This window comes from Aythya ferina, assembly GCF_964211825.1.
Source record: "Aythya ferina genome assembly, chromosome: 2".
Classification (NCBI taxonomy): Eukaryota; Metazoa; Chordata; class Aves; order Anseriformes; family Anatidae; genus Aythya; species Aythya ferina.
Window position 1 is genome coordinate 19052287 of NC_140297.1, and position 17773 is coordinate 19070059.

Consider the following 17773-nt stretch of genomic DNA (forward strand, 5'->3'; position numbering starts at 1 on the left):
CACTTCCATTTTGGAATGTGTTCATTTTACATAGAAACCAATTATAGTATATATAATTATATATATAATATATAGTATATATACATAGTATATATAATATATAGTATATATATATAGGATTATAGTATACTCATTGCACATTAATAGACAAAATGACATGGCCTTGCAACCTAAGAAGCACCTGTCATGAAGTATTCGACGTGTCATCTAGCTCCCAATTCTATTAGAGGATACAGGAGAAGATGGCATCACAAAATTTTATGTTGATGTGGAGCCTACTGGAGCAGACTCCAATTCACGTTTGCTCAGTTGAGAATTAAACCATTTTCTACCCCCCTTAAACAACCACAGAACTAAATACTCGAAGCTCTCCTTCTCACTTATTGCCCATAATGAGTCTGTTGACCAAAGTCCCCAGACAGGTCTAAGGATTAGCTGGGCTATACAAGTGATTACCCAAGGTTAAAATAATCTGGTACTGAAATTATGAGCAAGGGCAACATTTGTTCTTCCTTAGTTACTGCAATCAGTAACAGGCATCAGTAAGGGATCGACTTGTGCTTTTGCTTGTAAAGTAATTTCAAATAGGTTCAAATACATGTTTGTCCAAGGTAGGATCCCTGCCACTGTGCAATACTACTGCTCAGGCAAGCTGCCACTAGCTTGCAGCTGAACTCAGTGTCTCAGCTGAAGTTTAAACACCGGTGTTAGAAAGAAAATTTCACTTTCCACATGCCTTAAGTACCTACCATGCCATGTTTCCATTTAAAGTTGACACAGTATGTAAGGTGAGCCACAAAACAAAGTACCTTGTTATATGCTTCAGCAAAACATCCCTAACAGCTCTGCAAATTATTTCAGCAAGTAATATTTATTTATTTTTTAATTCCTCAAAGTTATATGTACGCCACTCAACCATGCAATGGCACCAGAACTACTAAGGAACCCTCTGGGAACTTATCCCAGAGTTCTGTGATGTTCATTTTACTGCTACTTTTTTGTTGCTCATTTAAGAGATTTTTTCTTTCTCAGAGAGTGAACACCAGGCAATACCAATCCTTCTTTGCTTAGCTTACTCCATGAGTGTTTCTGAGGTTTGTTTGGTTTATGATATAGCTGAAACTGGTAATTTTAAAAGACCTAAAATAAAATGAGTTTCTTTAAATAAGTTTGGGATATTGACAACTTTGGCCAACCAGCCCCAAAACCTAAAGTCTGGAAACAATGTTTTTGACATCAAACACATCCTTGATACACAGTGATGCTGTGTATCATTTTTGTGCTTAGTGACAATTTTGTGCTCGGTCACCTGAGCAGCTGTCTTCCTCATCAGCTATCTGTTTCACATTAACACACCCATGTTCCCACCTTTGCCTTGTTCTCACCCCATAACTCAGCTTTCCAGAGATTCAGTCAAGTTAGGCAATAATGGGCTAGCAAGACTGCTCTTCCCACCATCATTAGGCCTTTAAAGGAAGAGTATGATTGCACTTATTTAAAAAAAAAAAAAAAAAAAAAAAGCTGGGAGGGGGGAAGGGGGGAATATACTCTGCGTGTAAAACTTCAATTTTTTGGAAATTATACAAATTTATTACACTTCCTTTTTGCAATGTATAAGAGTACCAAATATACACATGATCAGCCCTGCAGCTCATTATCAGAACACGTGTGCTAAATTAAGACTGCAGCATTTCAGCTGCTTAGTTCATCTTTAATCCTAATTTTAAGCCAGTCCTCTCCTGTTGTTTAAGGATGACCTAGTATTTTTAGAGATGAGGAAAGATAGCTGTAAATACACACGCACACACAGTCCTGCTTAACAGCTTGCAAGGCATTTCACTATTCTAAAGGAAGGAAAAAATTTGTATTTCCTTTTATTACCTCCATCCTAGTAACAGGAAAAGCATTAAGAGGTATCTATAGTGACGGGGCTAATCTAAAATGTCTGGGACTGGCTGCAGAGCAGAGGCTCCTCAACCACAGAGGTCCAAGTGCAAGTCTGCATGGGCCCACCAGGGAGCTGGCTCATCACAACCATTATCACCACTGCAGGTACCACGTTTGGGAACCCCTCTTCTAAGACATAACGTACAAAAATGTTTCTCATTGGCAAAGATAAATGCTAAGATCTCTTTCATTCACAACAGAATTCTATCATTGCATGTTTGCATTTCTTTCATGCATTCACAGGCACCAGAATTATCAGTTGTTCATATTTCTCAAGTATCATGTCCCTGCCTCCTGCCTATTAACTGGGGAAACTAGGACAGAGAAACTACATAAAAGTCCTTGGGAATCAACTTGCAGATTTTCACCACACCAGGAATTCAAAGGGTGCAAGAAAGAGCACAAGTAAAATTATATTCTTTATTCATTCCATTTTAGCTGAGAATACTCCTATTATACAAATACAGTATAAATTCCAAAATCACAATATATTACAAAATAAAAAAGTACAAACTGCATTACTTAATAAATATATCTAACAAGTTAATCAGAAAGTAGAAGAAACAGAATTCAGATCAGAAACATTTAAATGTTTGACCCAGCAAACCATACAAATCTCAATTTAAATACTTTTTAAATGCAGAACACCGCTCCTGATTTCTTGATTAGAAAATAAAGTTAAATGAATAAAATGTTGTGATCAGATAATGATTTGTTGGTGCAACAGAAGTGCCAAAAAAGAAGCAGGGCTTGTACAAAAGACACCATAACCCCAGAAACCAGACACAAACACTGAGGTGCAGCCAAGGCAATTATTGCCGAAGCGGGAGGCTATTATCTAGTCACAACATTCTATTGCAAGTTAATGTTCTGTTATTACAGATAAATAACATAAATGGAGCAGAGGGTAAGCCAACCAGGCAACAAGAGGCCAGTTTACTCAAAACAGTAATTAAATACAGAAGAGTCAATTGCTCCCTGTACTGTTCATGTGAGCTGCATTCCAACCGGCTCAAAGGACCTGTTCTGTGCTGGAGGCAGAGAAAGCAACTGTTTTGAAAAGCAATCTTTTCAGACTTTGCCGCACTTCTAGAGAAACTATTGTTTTGCAAGAAACACCCACAAAGCTTTCACCAGTTAGGGAGAGTTGTTTGACACTAACTTCATTTGGTAGAAATATAAGGTTTATGGGTTTAAAAAAAAAAAAAAAAAAAAAACACACAGCAAAAAATAGCTGTTACATCATAAGCCTTATCTACAAAAACTGTTTACAAATGTTTTTGGCTGTACAGCTCAAAGCCAGATACTAACACGAGATGTAGAAGATGGAGGTAACAGTTTAAAAATACTGTGCAAAAAATACATTCTTATAGAAAATAGAGAAACAGTGGGGAGGGAAAACACATACACGGAGAATCTGCTGGCAAATAATCCGAGGCTAAGGTTCTTTTTACAACAGAATATTACAAATACGTTTGGATTTATCCCCCACAACCTGTGGCTCTTCTCACAATCTGGGGTGCTGCTGCTTCATTAAGGATTAAGGCATCACCATCACAGCCAGCGCACCTTCCGCCAGTCTGTCAGCCCACGGGCCGGGCGGTCTCACGAGCAGGCGTTCTGCTCGATGTACATCTTGGACAGGGACACTGCCATGGACTTGGCCAGCTCCTCGTCCCGCCTGCGCTGCACCTGAGTCTGTCTGCACCATGCCTCGTACTCCGGGTTGGGGCACAGGCGGTCCAGCACGGCATCGTAGTGCCCGTTGCTGAGCCAGCTCAGCCAGATGCTGGGCCGCGTCGGGTCCTCGGGCCCCAGGTAGTGAACCATGGTGGACACGGTGGGGCTCTCGGGCCGGCCGCCTGTCGTCAGGTGGATGTTCACGTTGAGCATCTGCCCCATGGCCAGCAGCTCCGGGTAGCCGGCCCAGGCTCCGTCCTGCGCGGCGGCGATGAGGAACTCTCCCACGTCGCCCTCGATGATGGGGCTGAAGTGGTCCAGGTGGTCGGCGATGTAGTGCACCGTCTGCTCGCGGAGCTCGCCGTGCAGCCGCTGGTCGCCGTACAGCGCCTTGCAGACGGCTCGGTACAGGCAGTTGCCGTCGGGGATGATGTGGAAGCGGAACCGGCCCTTCTGCCGCAGGTACCCGTCCTGCTTCTCCACCTCGGCCAGGTACAGCGCCAGCTTCTCGCTGCGCTCCGCTCGCCCGCACAGCCCCCGGGGAGGGCAGGGGGCCACACGGCCGCCTTCCTCCTCCTCCTCCTCCTCCTTCTCCTCTCCCTCACGGCTCCGGGGCCTGCCGGCGGCGGCCTGCAGCGCCTGGCGGTGCTCGCTGAGGCGCAGGCTGCGGTTGCTGGGCTCCTCGGCGGGCCTGGGGACGGCGGCGGTGGCGACAGCGACCGAGGCTTCTGCTTCCCCCGGGGGCTGCCGCACGGCCTCCAGGACTCCCTCCAGCCAGGCCGGGCCGTGCGGCGGCTCCGTGCGGGCCTCGCCCCGCTGCACGCCCCGTACGGGCACGACCCGCTCCAGCGGGCGGCGGCGCCGGGCGGCCACGGCGATGTGGGCGCAGGAGCTGTAGTGCGGGCCGGCGGGGCTGGCCGCCGGCATCACCTGCAGGCAGGAGGAGAAGGCGGGCATGGCGCTGCCGCTCCCGGCGCTGCTGCTGCTGGTGGTGCTGGTTGCGGAGGCGATCCCGGAGCCGTCCTTCGCCGGGCTCCCCGCGGCCGGGCCGGGCCCCGCGGCTCCGCTCTTGGGCGCCTCAGCCGAGGGGGGGGGTCCCGGCGGCAGCGAGACCTTGAAGACGGCGGTGGCGGTGGCCGGGGGAGCGGCGCCCGGCGGGTAGTGGGTGATGACCGAGCTGTACAGCTGCATCCTCGCCGCCCCCCCGCCGCTTTATAGGCGGCGCCGCCGCAGCCGGGGCGGGGAGCGCGGAGCGGCGGGGGTAAAAATAAACGCGGGCATCACCCCCTGCCCGCCCGGCCCTCCCCTCCCCTCACAGCCCGGCCCGGCCCGGCCCGGCCCTGCCCCTCCCCGCCTCCGCCGCCCCCAATTCCGCCTGCGCCACAAGCGCCGCGCGCTCCCGCCCCCCCCCGCCCCTCTCCGCGGGCACGCGCGCGGCGGGCCCGGGCCCTTCTGGAATCTGCTGGAGGCCGGGCCCGGGGGGGGCGGGGCCGCCGCTGTGTTTACCTCAGGGCCTGGGCACGTTGGAATGCGGGGGGCGGGGCTTCGTGAGGCCACGCCCCCCCCCCAGCTGCCTTAAGGCGTCCATATCGAAGTTGGGGGCGGTGGGCGAATAGCACAGGGGGAAATGTTGAAAACATGGCTTAAAAAGATCACGGGGAATTTTCCTTGTTCCTATTTTAATTAAATAATAATAAAAAAGTCTTAACTAAGAGAATCACTCGTGACCACAGTGTCAAAAATAACTGCTTCCTTGGAGCCTTAGGTGTTGTTTGAACGCATGTCCAGTGATACCCCCAACACCACACATCATTCCATTTTTATTCAGAAAATATTTTATGATCTCCTCACCTTTCACACAGAGTGAAAAACGCTGAAATCCTCGATGCTAAAAACTGGGGGTGCTTAAGGGCACAGTCCTCAGATCTGCTTTCCCTTTTTGTTTTGGCTAAAACACAGCATCCGATCCCATGCACTACGGGGAGCCTTTTCCTAAAAATTTAGTCAACACGTACCCAAAATCCTTGCCTCTGAAGTGTAAGAGGTGTATCAGATCTGAATCAAATCCCTGATTTCCCTGCCCCAGCCAGCAAGCTGACACTTCTGGACAAATGGCAATGGGCATCAGCCAGGAGCACTTCTGGCAGCTGCTTACGGGGCGATAAGGTATTACAGCTGCTCTGAAATTACAGAGTGACTCCTGTATTTCTGAATGTTCAGCACTCTGCCTTAAATATAGCATGTGAGATCAGCCAGTGAATCTGTATTTCTGGATGACAAATGGCTCTGAGAGGAAACAAACGAGCCAAGTGGTAGTAAATTGAAGTGCTTTCCTCCTTAAAACGAAGGCCTGGAGCAAAAGAAAGATTCCTGCGTAGTTTTGCTTCTTAATCAAAATTTTACAAGGTATATTCCCAAGCTAAAATGAATTCTAATATATTCAGAGGTGATCTAATGTAAAATCACTGGAAGTTGTCCCTTCCCAGAGGGTTTTAAACGTGCCAATAGCTGTTCACTGTGGGGTTTTTGCGTTGTTACTGTAATAAAGATGTACATTACTTAATGCTCACCAGCTCTTCTGCCCACATTTTTTACTTTAAAAAACGTATGTCTACATTTTTGCTTAGTGAATCGTTCTGCCCACAGGTGAATGCCAGAGGTGACTTCAGGGTGGTGGGTTTAAGGTCTTAAATAGTATGGTAAATGAGTTGGGGGGAGGGGGGAGGCACAGAGAGAGGCAGCTCTTTCTGTTAGAGAGCACTAAATGGATGCAGGAGAATAACTTCTGTTAAAAATGAGTGCTGCAGTTTGAATACGCAGTACTGCCGTTTTCTGTCTCCTAGGATGTTACAGAAACTCCCAATAATGACTGTTCCACCAGTCCAAAACCATAGGTTATTTGGAACAGTGGTACAGTAACTGATGGGCAGCTGTTTTATTCTGATTGTTAGTTACAATGAGGTACAACATTTGTGGTGCTTCCTTTGAGGAAAGAACCAGATTCATTATGTATGCCCAAATCTCCATCGTGTTAGTATTCTGATCACAGAATCACCGAATTGTAGGGGCTGGAAGGGACCTCCAGAGATCATCATGTCCAACCCCCCTGCCAAAGCAGGTTCCCTAGAGCAGGCTGCCCAGGTAGGCATCCAGATGGGCCTTGAATATCTCCAGAGAAGGAGACTCCACAACCTCCCTGGGCAGCCTGTCCCAGTGCTCCATCACCCTCACCATGAAGAAGTCCTTTTGCATGTTGGTGCAGAACTTCCTGTGATCCATTTTTTGACCATTGCCCCTTGTCCTGTCCCCACAAACCAGTGAAAGGAGGTTGGCCAAATCCCTCTGTCTCCCACACTTATCCCACTGGCCTTCTTGGCCACCAGGGCACACTGCTGGCTCATGGTCAACCTGTCATCCACCAGGCCCCCCAGGTCTTCCTCCGCAGAGCTCCTCTCCAGCAGGTCATCCTCCCGCCTGTACTGATACATGTGGTTGTTCCTTCCCAGGTGCAGGACTCTACACTTGCTCTTGTTAAACCTCATTTGGTTACTTCCTGCCAAAAATTCTGATGCTCTTCTACAGCATATTCTGGACAAAAAGGTTATTTATAGCTGAACAAAAATCCAAGAAGCACCCTGAAACAGATGCTAAATATGCCAGCAGTTTTTGTAATGTTATCAGATGCATCATTCTTTTATTCTCTTTTCATCTATAAACAGGTGTAAATAATGCCATTCCTGTTTTCAGTTAAAATGCATGTAGTCAGCTTCCTAATAATGTTAAAATACAATCAAAATCTGTTACTAGGTAACTAGTGACAAAACAAACATTTATACTGCTGTATTAGTGTTAATAGTATATTGCTTTCAACATACTAATTATCTCCCATGCAAAGTAAATAGAAAGAGAAGTTCACCTTGATGCTTTTTACCTGTTATTAAACACTGACAGTGCAATGTGGCCAACATTTTCCATGACTGAGCACCTAGAATTAGTCATATGCATTTGGCTCGGGTGGAATCCAATCTCTCGTGAAAACAACGACAAAAATCCCATTGAGCCTCTGCAGCACAAGCCTTTCATGGCTAGTTCTCAGCTTTCATAGAAGGAGGTACCAAGAAGTCAGCACATACCTGAAAGGTCATTTTCTAAATATCTGACTTCTGTTTTTAACAATTACCTCTTAATCCATTTTTGCTCAAGGGTCCCATGCTGAAGAAAAGGGTGACAACAAAGAGGAATGATCAGGTGCTATGAATACAGTCCCTGTGAGAATTAAATTTCAAAGAATTTGAACTTCTTCAATGCAAGGGAAGGACAATAAAAGGACAGGGCACATGGTTATGCCTTTGGTACCTTTTACTACCAGAAGATGCATTTTTGCTGTTTCTCTGAGCTGGATGTACAACAGCTGTTGGGGAAAAATTAAACTCTGCTTTTCAGAGTGGCCTGGATAAAACATGATGCACAGATTGACTGCTTCCAGCATATTCTGACGTTTTCAGCTTCTGTCACTTTTGCCTGCATAATGTGGCCACACAGGCACTAGAAGGCTTTGTAAAGCAAGCAGAACACAACATGGAGATACCTTTGACTGTCTTCCATAAATTACTGTTCCCAGCTTTCTGATTCCCTTGCTAATACAGAATAGATCTTAAAGCAATCTCTGTAGTAATAAAGTGTAAATATCTCTTGAGGTTAAAGTTTCTCCTGACATAATCGTTATCCCTGGTTATGCTGTACATTCCAGGAATTGTTCAGATTGTTTAGAAGGCAGACCACAATATAAAAACAGCTGTGGAAAAACGGTGGCATTCAGTGACGTAAAACTGAAGTTCCTGAGAGTGGAACTACTTTAAATGATTGACACAGAAGAGACAAATTAATTACATCAGCAGGATCGTTTATTAGTGAAGAAGGGGAGAGAAGTTAGCTTAAATGATGTATTGAATGACACTGAATAAGCATTTCCAGAGCCTTTTTTTTTTCTTCTTGGTAACATAACTGTCCTTCAGCCAAAGATATTTCTGGCTGAAGTATTTCATGAATTCATAGCTCTTTGTACATAAGTGGACAATGAGATGTTTATTTTTTATTAATAATTTAAAGTAGTATATCAAGGACAAAGTTAAAAAATAATATAAAAATATATACATACTATGGATATACACCAAGGATCCTCCAAGACAGGGAAGAAATACATATGAGCTGGAACTAGAAAGAACATCCCAAATCATTAGTTTTATCCTTTGTTGCTGCAGGTGATCACATCATTCCTTTCACAAAGTTACCAACTTACAGGTAAGTTATTCAGCATGTAGTTAAATGAACTTGTGAAGACGTCATGAACTAACAGCACTGCCACAAGAACCAATTCTGCTCTTTCCATTCCCAGTCTCTTTTTTCTTCTCTTGATGCCATCTTCTTTGTGATTGCCTTATGATGGCCCTGTACTCTGTATAGTATCTACTTCCTTCAACCCTTAACATACCACTAACATAAAATGAAGAGTAAGCATATCAACACTTACTTTTGAAGTATAAATATGCTGCATAAAACAAGGGATGTATCTTAGGGAGTTGCCTCACAATTTGTTGTTTAGCTTCTATTATACTGTCATGTTAAAATCATACTCATTGTATGGGTGCACTAGTCATTAGAGATGTAACCGACAGTGTGACATCATGTGGCAAGACTGTGGAAAAAGGACTGTTGGTGATAAATTTAGACATTCACTCATATCTCAGGGTCTCATAGTCATATCCCACTTGATAAGCGAGCCTCTAAATGTGAGCTATGACGCAGGTCAAGTCTCTCATTTCTACTCAGAAGTGTAGATGGCATTTGTGGTGGTCATTGTGAATACAGCCTTAAGATGCTATCAGAAAAATAAAGGGATCAACAATGCTATTTTCTCTGAGAAAAAAAGAAAAAGTAATAATGTGATGTAAACAAGCTTCAAAATGTGTATGGAATTTAGAAAGGCTTATATCTTAATAAACCTCAAATGATATAGAAGTGTTTGCTATGTCTATATTTTATTAACTATTTGATTTCCTATATCAGATAACTTTTTTTCCTTTCATGTTGGTCAATGGCAAATTTAGAGTTGAGGCAAGTGGATATTCTGGTTCATACCAAGAGCAGAACAGAGTTCTGACAAGAACAGACCGTGAAGCTAGTAGAGGAAGTTTGCAGTACAGAAATAACAGAAGCAGGAAATCATCATGTACAATTACAGGAAATATCATTAATAGATTAATCTTGATTTTAAAAAAAAAAAAAAAGTAAATGTAAAAAAATAACTGTGGAAGAAATTGCAGTACTGCCTACTCCTGAAGCTAAAACATGCTTCAATGAGGCAATAAGCACCCAACATTTCCATGGGTGGCCTTGCAACAGAAAGGCTTTGGAGACTGATTCAAATGGCAGTCTCATCTGCTCTGTCCTCCAAAACCCTGCAATGCAGAGCTTTCCTTACCTTTTTTTTCCACCAGGAAACAGCCAAAGGAGGTACCATCACTTCACACAGACAAGGATTGTAGCAGAAAACCACACTACATAGTTAATGTTTTCAGAGTCATGGAATAACATATAATTACATAAAATACCTTTGTTACTCCACTGCTTGGTCCATCCTGTGGGAAAGGACTGTGGTTACGCACGGTATAACCAGCTCAACAAGTAATGTTCTAGCCCTGATGAAATTTACGGAAAGAACGTACCTCATCACAATTACAAACCTGCTTTGTTTCCACCTACATCGCGTAGAGCTAACTGTTACGGCAAGGTCAGATCACAGCTACTTAACTCCACTGTCTAATGAGAAAAAATAAGGCAGGTAGAGCCATTAGAGAGGAGGGATGACATCAATTAATCCTTATTAACATCCTACCTTGTAAACAGGCAAACCTTTCTTAACCTAGTTTTTCATGGCTAAATGCAGAATACACTTATTTTTCTGATTCAACATTTTAAAGTTCCAATATAGCGAGAGGTAATGGAAAAGAGTGTAACAGTGAGCCCAAGTCCAATGTCTTTTTCACTGGAAGAAGCTGGGAACAACTACACTCCAATTAGTCAATTTATACCAGTAACTACCAACAAGATAGAATCTTAACTCAATTTAGTCATCCTGAAAAACAAAGTAGTGTTTCTAGTTATGAGTGATCATCTATAGAAGTTTAAGAATTAGATTTCAGCAATGTCAATTTCTGTACTTATTCAAGTACATTTGAAACATTACAATTGTTATACAAAAGTACTAATTACAAGTTAATTACAGAATCACAGAATCACAGAATTTTCTAGGTTGGAAGAGACCTCAAGGTCATCGAGTCCAACCTCCAACCTAACGCTAACAGCCCTCCACTAAACCATATCCCTAAGCTGTACATCTAAGCGTCTTTTGAAGACTTCCAGGGATGGTGACTCCACCACTTCCCTGGGCAGCCTGTTCCAATGCCTCACAACCCTTTCTGTAAAGAAGTTCTTCCTAACATCTAACCTAAAACTCCCCTGGCTCAACTTAAGCCCATTCCCCCTCGTCCTGTCACCAGGCACGTGGGAGAACAGGCCAACCCCCACCTCTCTACAGCCTCCTTTAAGGTATCTGTAAAGAGCGATAAGGTCACCCCTGAGCCTCCTCTTCTCCAGGCTGAACAAGCCCAGCTCCCTCAGCCGCTCCTCGTAGGACTTGTTCTCCAGGCCCCTCACCAGCTTCGTCGCCCTTCTCTGCACCCGCTCAAGCACCTCGATGTCCTTCTTGTAGCGAGGGGCCCAAAACTGAACACAGTACTCAAGGTGCGGCCTCACCAGAGCTGAGTACAGGGGGACGATCACCTCCCTAGCCCTGCTGGTCACGCTGTTCCTAATACAAGCCAGGATGCCGTTGGCCTTCTTGGCCACCTGAGCACACTGCTGGCTCATATTCAGCCGACTGTCCACCATCACTCCCAGGTCCTTCTCTGCCTGGCAGCTCTCCAACCATTCCTCTCCCAGCCTGTAGCTCTGCTTGGGGTTATTGCGCCCCAGGTGCAGGACCCGGCACTTGGCCTTGTTAAACTTCATGCAGTTGACCTCAGCCCATCGGTCCAACCTATCCAGATCCTCCTGCAGAGCTTTCCTACCCTCAAGCAGATCGACACACGCACCTAACTTGGTGTCATCTGCGAACTTACTGAGGGTGCACTCGATGCCCTCGTCCAGATCATCGATGAAGATATTAAAGAGGACCGGCCCCAGCACCGAGCCCTGGGGGACGCCACTAGTGACTGGCCTCCAACTGGACTTGGCTCCATTCACCACGACTCTTTGGGCCCGGCTATCCAGCCAGTTTCTAACCCAACGAAGCGTGCGCCAGTCCAAGCCAAGAGCAGCCAGTTTCTTGAGGAGAATGCTGTGGGAGACGGTGTCAAAAGCCTTGCTGAAGTCAAGGTAGACCACATCCACAGCCTTTCCCTCATCCACCCAGCGCGTCACTCTGTCATAGAAGGAGATCAGGTTCGTCAGGCATGACCTGCCTTTCATAAAGCCATGCTGACTGGGCCTGATCGCCTGCTTCCCCTTCAAGTGCTGCATGATGACTCTCAGGAGGATCTGCTCCATGAGCTTTCCTGGCACTGAGGTCAAACTGACAGGCCTGTAGTTTCCTGGGTCTGCCCTCCGGCCCTTCTTGTAGATGGGCGTCACATTTGCTAGCCGCCAGTCGATTGGGACCTCCCCCGATAGCCAGGACTGTTGATAAATGATGGACAGTGGCTTGGCCAGCTCCTCTGCCAGTTCCCTCAGTACCCTTGGGTGGATCCCATCTGGCCCCATCGACTTGTGCACATCTAAGTGCCGTAGTAGGTCACCAACCAGTTCTTCATGGATAATGAGGGCCACATCCTGCTCCCCATCCCCTTCCACCAGCTCAGGGTACTGGGTATCCAGAGAACATCCGGTATTGCCGCTAAAGACTGAGGCAAAGAAGGCATTGAGCACCTCCGCCTTTTCCTCATCTCTTGTAACTAAGTTTCCCCCCGCATCCAGTAAAGGATGGAGATTCTCCTTAGTCCTCCTTTTTGTGTTGATGTATTTATAGAAACGTTTTTTGTTATCTTTAACGGCAGTAGCCAGATTGAGCTCCAGATGAGCTTTGGCCTTCCTAATTTTGTCCCTAATTTTTAATTCTCATGTATTATCCATACATGAAAATATAAACATTTTTCTAATTGTGATTTCTATGCAAGTACAATTTTATAAAACTTAAACCGTACTCATTTAGTAATTCAGTGTGAGAATCCCAACTAAAATTAACTTACTGTATCAGACCTGGGCCTTCCTGATGAACGGAGGGCTTTGTGCATGCCCCTCTGAATTTGGTATAAAATTACTAGAGGAAATTTAGTGTATCTAATCTTGCTGGATCTAAATAAAGTTTCTGATACTGCACAGTGTGAAATATTATTAAACCAATGAAAATGGGTATTAGAACAAGAACTACAAGGCGGCTGTGGGACTCATTAGAGGAGAGAAAGCTGCAGATAATTTAAAGGAATCATTATGCTGAAAGAAACTTGCCAGTGGAGTTCTTTAAAGATTAGTCCTGGGACTGACTTTGTTTAATATTTTCATTAATTACTCTGGCACATGGTGTGCTATTGACTTTCACTAATGGCTGTAGAGCTGAGCAACATTGTTACTGTAATGATTTTTGAAATATCATACTGGAAACATTTGGAGACTGGGAATGGAGTTGCCTATGTGGATAGATGAAATTCAGCACTGCAAATGGAAGATCATCCACCTGGTGACAGTAAGTATTTCTGCTATTAGCAGAATATCAGCTGTGGGATATCATCAGGAGAGAAGAAAAATCAACACATGGTATGCAATAGTGAAATAGCTTCATTGTTATCCCTTCTCATTTGGAATATCATATCTATTTCTGGTCAACATTGCTTAAGGATGTTAAATTTTGACTGGAACATAAGCAAGGGGGAATTAAAATGACCACAGCACTGGTGACACCCTAACAAGAGGAGACCAAACATTCTTGGCTTACGTTATCTAAAGAAGATTGAAAAGGGCTGTCTATAAATACCTCACAGATGAAATACTAGGGAGCAAGAAGAGCTGATTAAGTTAAAGGACAGTGCTGGCCAAACTGAAATGGATACAACCTGGCAATGAATAAATTTAGTCTTGACTCACAGCCTTGGCTTTCAGATATGACATAATTGCAAATAATTTCATGGAAGGATCCTGGTAACAAAATACTGGTAGCAGTATGTTGAAAACAGGATGGCCTGTGAATGCAAGGACCATTTTGGTTTAATGATATCAGCATGGCAATAGCTTGGTAACGACTTTAATCTGTATGTGCAGTAAAACCTCATCCCGCTACTTCGTTCCATTTATTTCTGTTTCCCAAGGGGTTTGTGATCTGTCATTCTCTCCTCCTGCAAATACATCCATCTTCTGAAAGTGCTACTTCACTTTTATTTTTTATTTTTTTTACAAATTGTTTGAGGGATTTATGTCATTAGTCTGAACAAAGAGCAACTGTCTTACATCTTGTTTGAAGTTTGCTGCTGCTTTAATGGCCTTCAAAACAAACTATATACCTAAAGACCTGTTCACTTGTTCCAACACAGACAGTGAGAATAAAACAGACTTACTGTATTTCTCTTGGGTCAAAAATGCCTCCGATAATCAGGAAAAAAAATACGAAATACATGCATTGTTTGAGTTGTCATACTTGTGTTGCAACCTACTCTGTTTCTCTGAAATATAGGACTAAGACAATCTGACCCTTGACTCTTGATGACTGTCAGTCAAAGGAGGCAGGATGTGTAAAATGATCACAATTAGACTCTGAAGCAAAATCTGAGGTAGCTGAATGGGACAGGAGCTTTATTGTGTTTTGCCAATTCCCTTGTGTTATTGAATCCGGACGTTTCCAAGCTAAAGAGACAAACGGGCATATTACATATATACAAAAGCTTTCTTGTTCTATTCTGACATAACGGACACCAAATACTGTGTTTTAGTTAAGTAATAAAAGAGCATCTAGTTTTAAAAAAGATGTTATGTTCAACTGTAAACATCAGTTCCCTAGAAGACGACTTCATCTAAGCTGAGCAAGAAGCCATGGTGAGGGGTGGTGCTGATGCAGAAGCCTCATCTCCCACTTGTGGAACCACAGGAAAGAGAAAACCCAACCCACTAGTGAAAGAGCAGCTGTCCTGGAGAGACAACCAACCTCATTTTGTAAAATTAAAGCCAATATTTTATTATGTCATAAGTGCTATTATTTAAGATTTGGCACCAGCACCGTTCCAAATCCATTTTCAACAGCTCCTAACTAGGTTAAAATAACATAAAATCCTTTTCAGGGAATTTGATGAACAAAGACAATAAATAAATAACTTTTGATTATTATCTCAGAAGATTCAGTAGCTGACCTTGTATAGACTAGACAGCAACAATGTTTCTAAATAAACAAGGTAATGACTGCAGTAATTAAGGTGTGAAGCATCAAGCTACTTAACATAAACGTAGTAGTTACAATAGTAAGACCAGGCTGTAATCAAAAGTAAGAAAACAACTATGACAAGATAAAACACGTCATAAGCAAAGTGTCAATTTTTCTGTTTATAAATAAATGTGAATTATTAGGTCAGTACCGCACTGTTCCTCTCACATGTATCCAAGCAATATATGGGATTATGAAAAACAGTTTTCTTAACCTTTAATCTGATTCCTGTATATCAGTGGAACACAGATGTAATTTGGGGGCAGTTTTTCCATGTATCACGCTACAGCCTATGTTAATAAAACATTTCTGTTTCCAATGGAAAATTACACTTCTTCCCCAAACAAAATGAACTCCTCTATACACTATTATTGCTGGAAGGCATCCTAAAAGTAAGGCAAGTTTTACAAATGGTATTTGTAAGCCAAGTAACAATCTTTGCTTTTCACTCAATTGCCTTTATCATTTTTGCTAAACTGAGAGAAAATGTCTGAGAACACCTGAGTTACAAGCACATATTACTCAGCACATGACTTCATAATGATATCACCCTATTTATATTAACTTTAGTAACATTTGTTTAAGTAGTGATGACATCTGCTTGTTTCTTACCAATTACATTTCTCTGATATAAAAAGATTGTTGCTTACATCTTTTTCAGCTTCAACTCAAGAAAGAGAAAAAACCTAGCAATTTAAATTTCACATTAGTTTCTATCTCTTTCCATATTTCTTCTGCGGACAAAGTGAAATGGTGCCCAGAGATTGCAAAAAAGAGGCACAATTAATAAAATTGTTATAATTCTCAAAATTGAAGGCACACTTTTTCTATAAGCCATACAAATCCTTTACACCTTCACAGCAATTGGCAAGATTTTAGCCATGCTAACAACTCCAAATATCATAAATGATGATTTATTATGTAAACATAGTTTGTAATAACTTCTGTTCCATAAATATTATATATCACATTGAACAGACATAGGTGATAATCCTAGAAAGATTAGAATTCATCCCATTTAAAAAGCCCTACAAGTTGTTAGATAAGCCATTATTTTGCTTCTCTGTTTATAGGATTGGGCTGTATTGATGTGATTTGTTCTTAAACAGGTGCTTTCTCTCTATGTGCAACTTGAGTTCAGACAAAACTGAAGTGATTTTTAGTGCAAATGCTAATTACTGATTTCAGAGCACTGCAGATCAGTGCATTGAAACACAGACTAATAACTAAGTATTTTTTTCCAGCTAGCCCATACTCTCTGATGGACTTCTATCCAGGGAGAATTACAAGAACATTCTGAGTAGCTTCTGGTCATCATACAGGTATCTCAAACATTAAAAAAAAAAAAAAAAAAAAAAAAAATCAAAACCTACCTTTGTTATTACACTGAAAGCAAATAAGTTGTTATGAGTAGCTGATAAGTGTTTGACATCACCCTTTTCTAGCTTGCAGTCATAACCAGAAAGAAATTTGGCCTTCTTCCACTTCCAGCGCATAACTCCACATCCAGGATGATCAAGGTGGTGCTTGGGTTCCCGATAATCACCTAAAACAATTAAAGAATTTCTCTGCAACATGCCATGATGGCTAGGGGGGGGATTTTCTTTACCTGCCAGGAATTTAGGCACAGTGCACCAGCTCTCCTCAGGTCCCGCTCAGTGCAAACCCAAGAGGGCCTAACCATTTACATTTCAATCCAGCAGCTCCCACGGACAGCCAGCTGCTCCTAACCACGCACAGATTACCTGGAAGGCAGAGGGGGCCGCGAGCAGACGAAACGCACCCCACCCGCCCCGGGGGGGCCGCGGGCCCCCTGTGACAGCAGCCGCTTCCCCTTCCCGAACGGAAGCGTCCCCGCTCCGCTCCGCCTGCCGGGGCGGGCGCTGGTTGCCATGGGTGCGGCGCGGCGGCCCCGGCCCGGCCCAGCCAAGCCCGGCCATGAGCGGCCGTGAGGCGGGGGCGGCCGCCGCCTGCCCGCAGCCATGGGCCCGCTACCTCGCCCCGGCGACGCTGGAGCTGCTGGCGCTGCCCTGCCGCCTGCCCCGGCCCCAGCACCACCCCCAGCCCCAGCACCGGTGAGGCCGGTCGTGGGGAATCTCCTTGTGCTTAGATTGAAAGGAGCCTCCCTGCACGCAGAGTTAAAGTGAATGTAGTCCACAGTCATTCTTTCCTTTTGGTTGTGCTTCTCACAGTGTAATCTCCAATCGGTGAGAAGTTTCACGCATCCCATCTTAAAACGCTGAGATTTGGGGATTGATACAGCATCACAGCCGCTCAGATTCGACAGTAATAATACTGGGAATGTGCCTGAACGTTCACAGAAAAAGGGGTCTTTGGAACACCTCTGACTGAGCGCCATTAAAATTTTGAGTCAATTTGTCCAGTTTTGTTCACTTACAAATTAGGTAGACCTGGGCAAGAAATGTCTGACGCTATCCATTTATAACAGAATTCTGACAGCGCCAAAAATCCTAAATATTTAACAATCCAATGATCTAATGTTTTATTCAGAATGTAATGGCATTAAGTGTCATTTTGATAAAATTAGTAATACACAAATAATATTTTTTTTTCAGTGAAATAGAAGATCAAGCTCCTAAATAAGTCTACAGTCCACTTTTTGGT

At 43.8% G+C, this 17773-nt stretch overlaps 1 protein-coding gene and 1 long non-coding RNA gene across 2 annotated transcripts; both read right to left on the minus strand.

Annotated features, from left to right (window-relative positions):
- Positions 1-2353: 2353 nt before the first annotated feature.
- On the minus strand, positions 2354-4937 carry OTUD1 (OTU deubiquitinase 1). Its single transcript, XM_084507310.1, has one exon. It carries the CDS (start codon positions 4816-4818, stop codon positions 3553-3555), a length of 1266 nt encoding a protein of 421 aa, XP_084363436.1. The 5' UTR covers positions 4819-4937; the 3' UTR covers positions 2354-3552.
- Positions 4938-8513: 3576 nt separating this feature from the next.
- On the minus strand, positions 8514-17740 carry LOC311431631. The gene is made up of 2 exons (XR_014689552.1): positions 16522-17740; positions 8514-10446 (listed from the first exon to the last, which is right to left on the minus strand). It is a non-coding gene; the product is annotated as an uncharacterized lncRNA (long non-coding RNA).
- Between the last annotated feature and the right edge of the window lie 33 nt (positions 17741-17773).

What these genes read in the sequence shown, in the direction of transcription:
- OTUD1 (XM_084507310.1), bottom strand. Translation starts at nt 4,818, where the DNA reads ATGCAGCTGTACAGCTCGGTCATCACCCACTACCCGCCGGGCGCCGCT.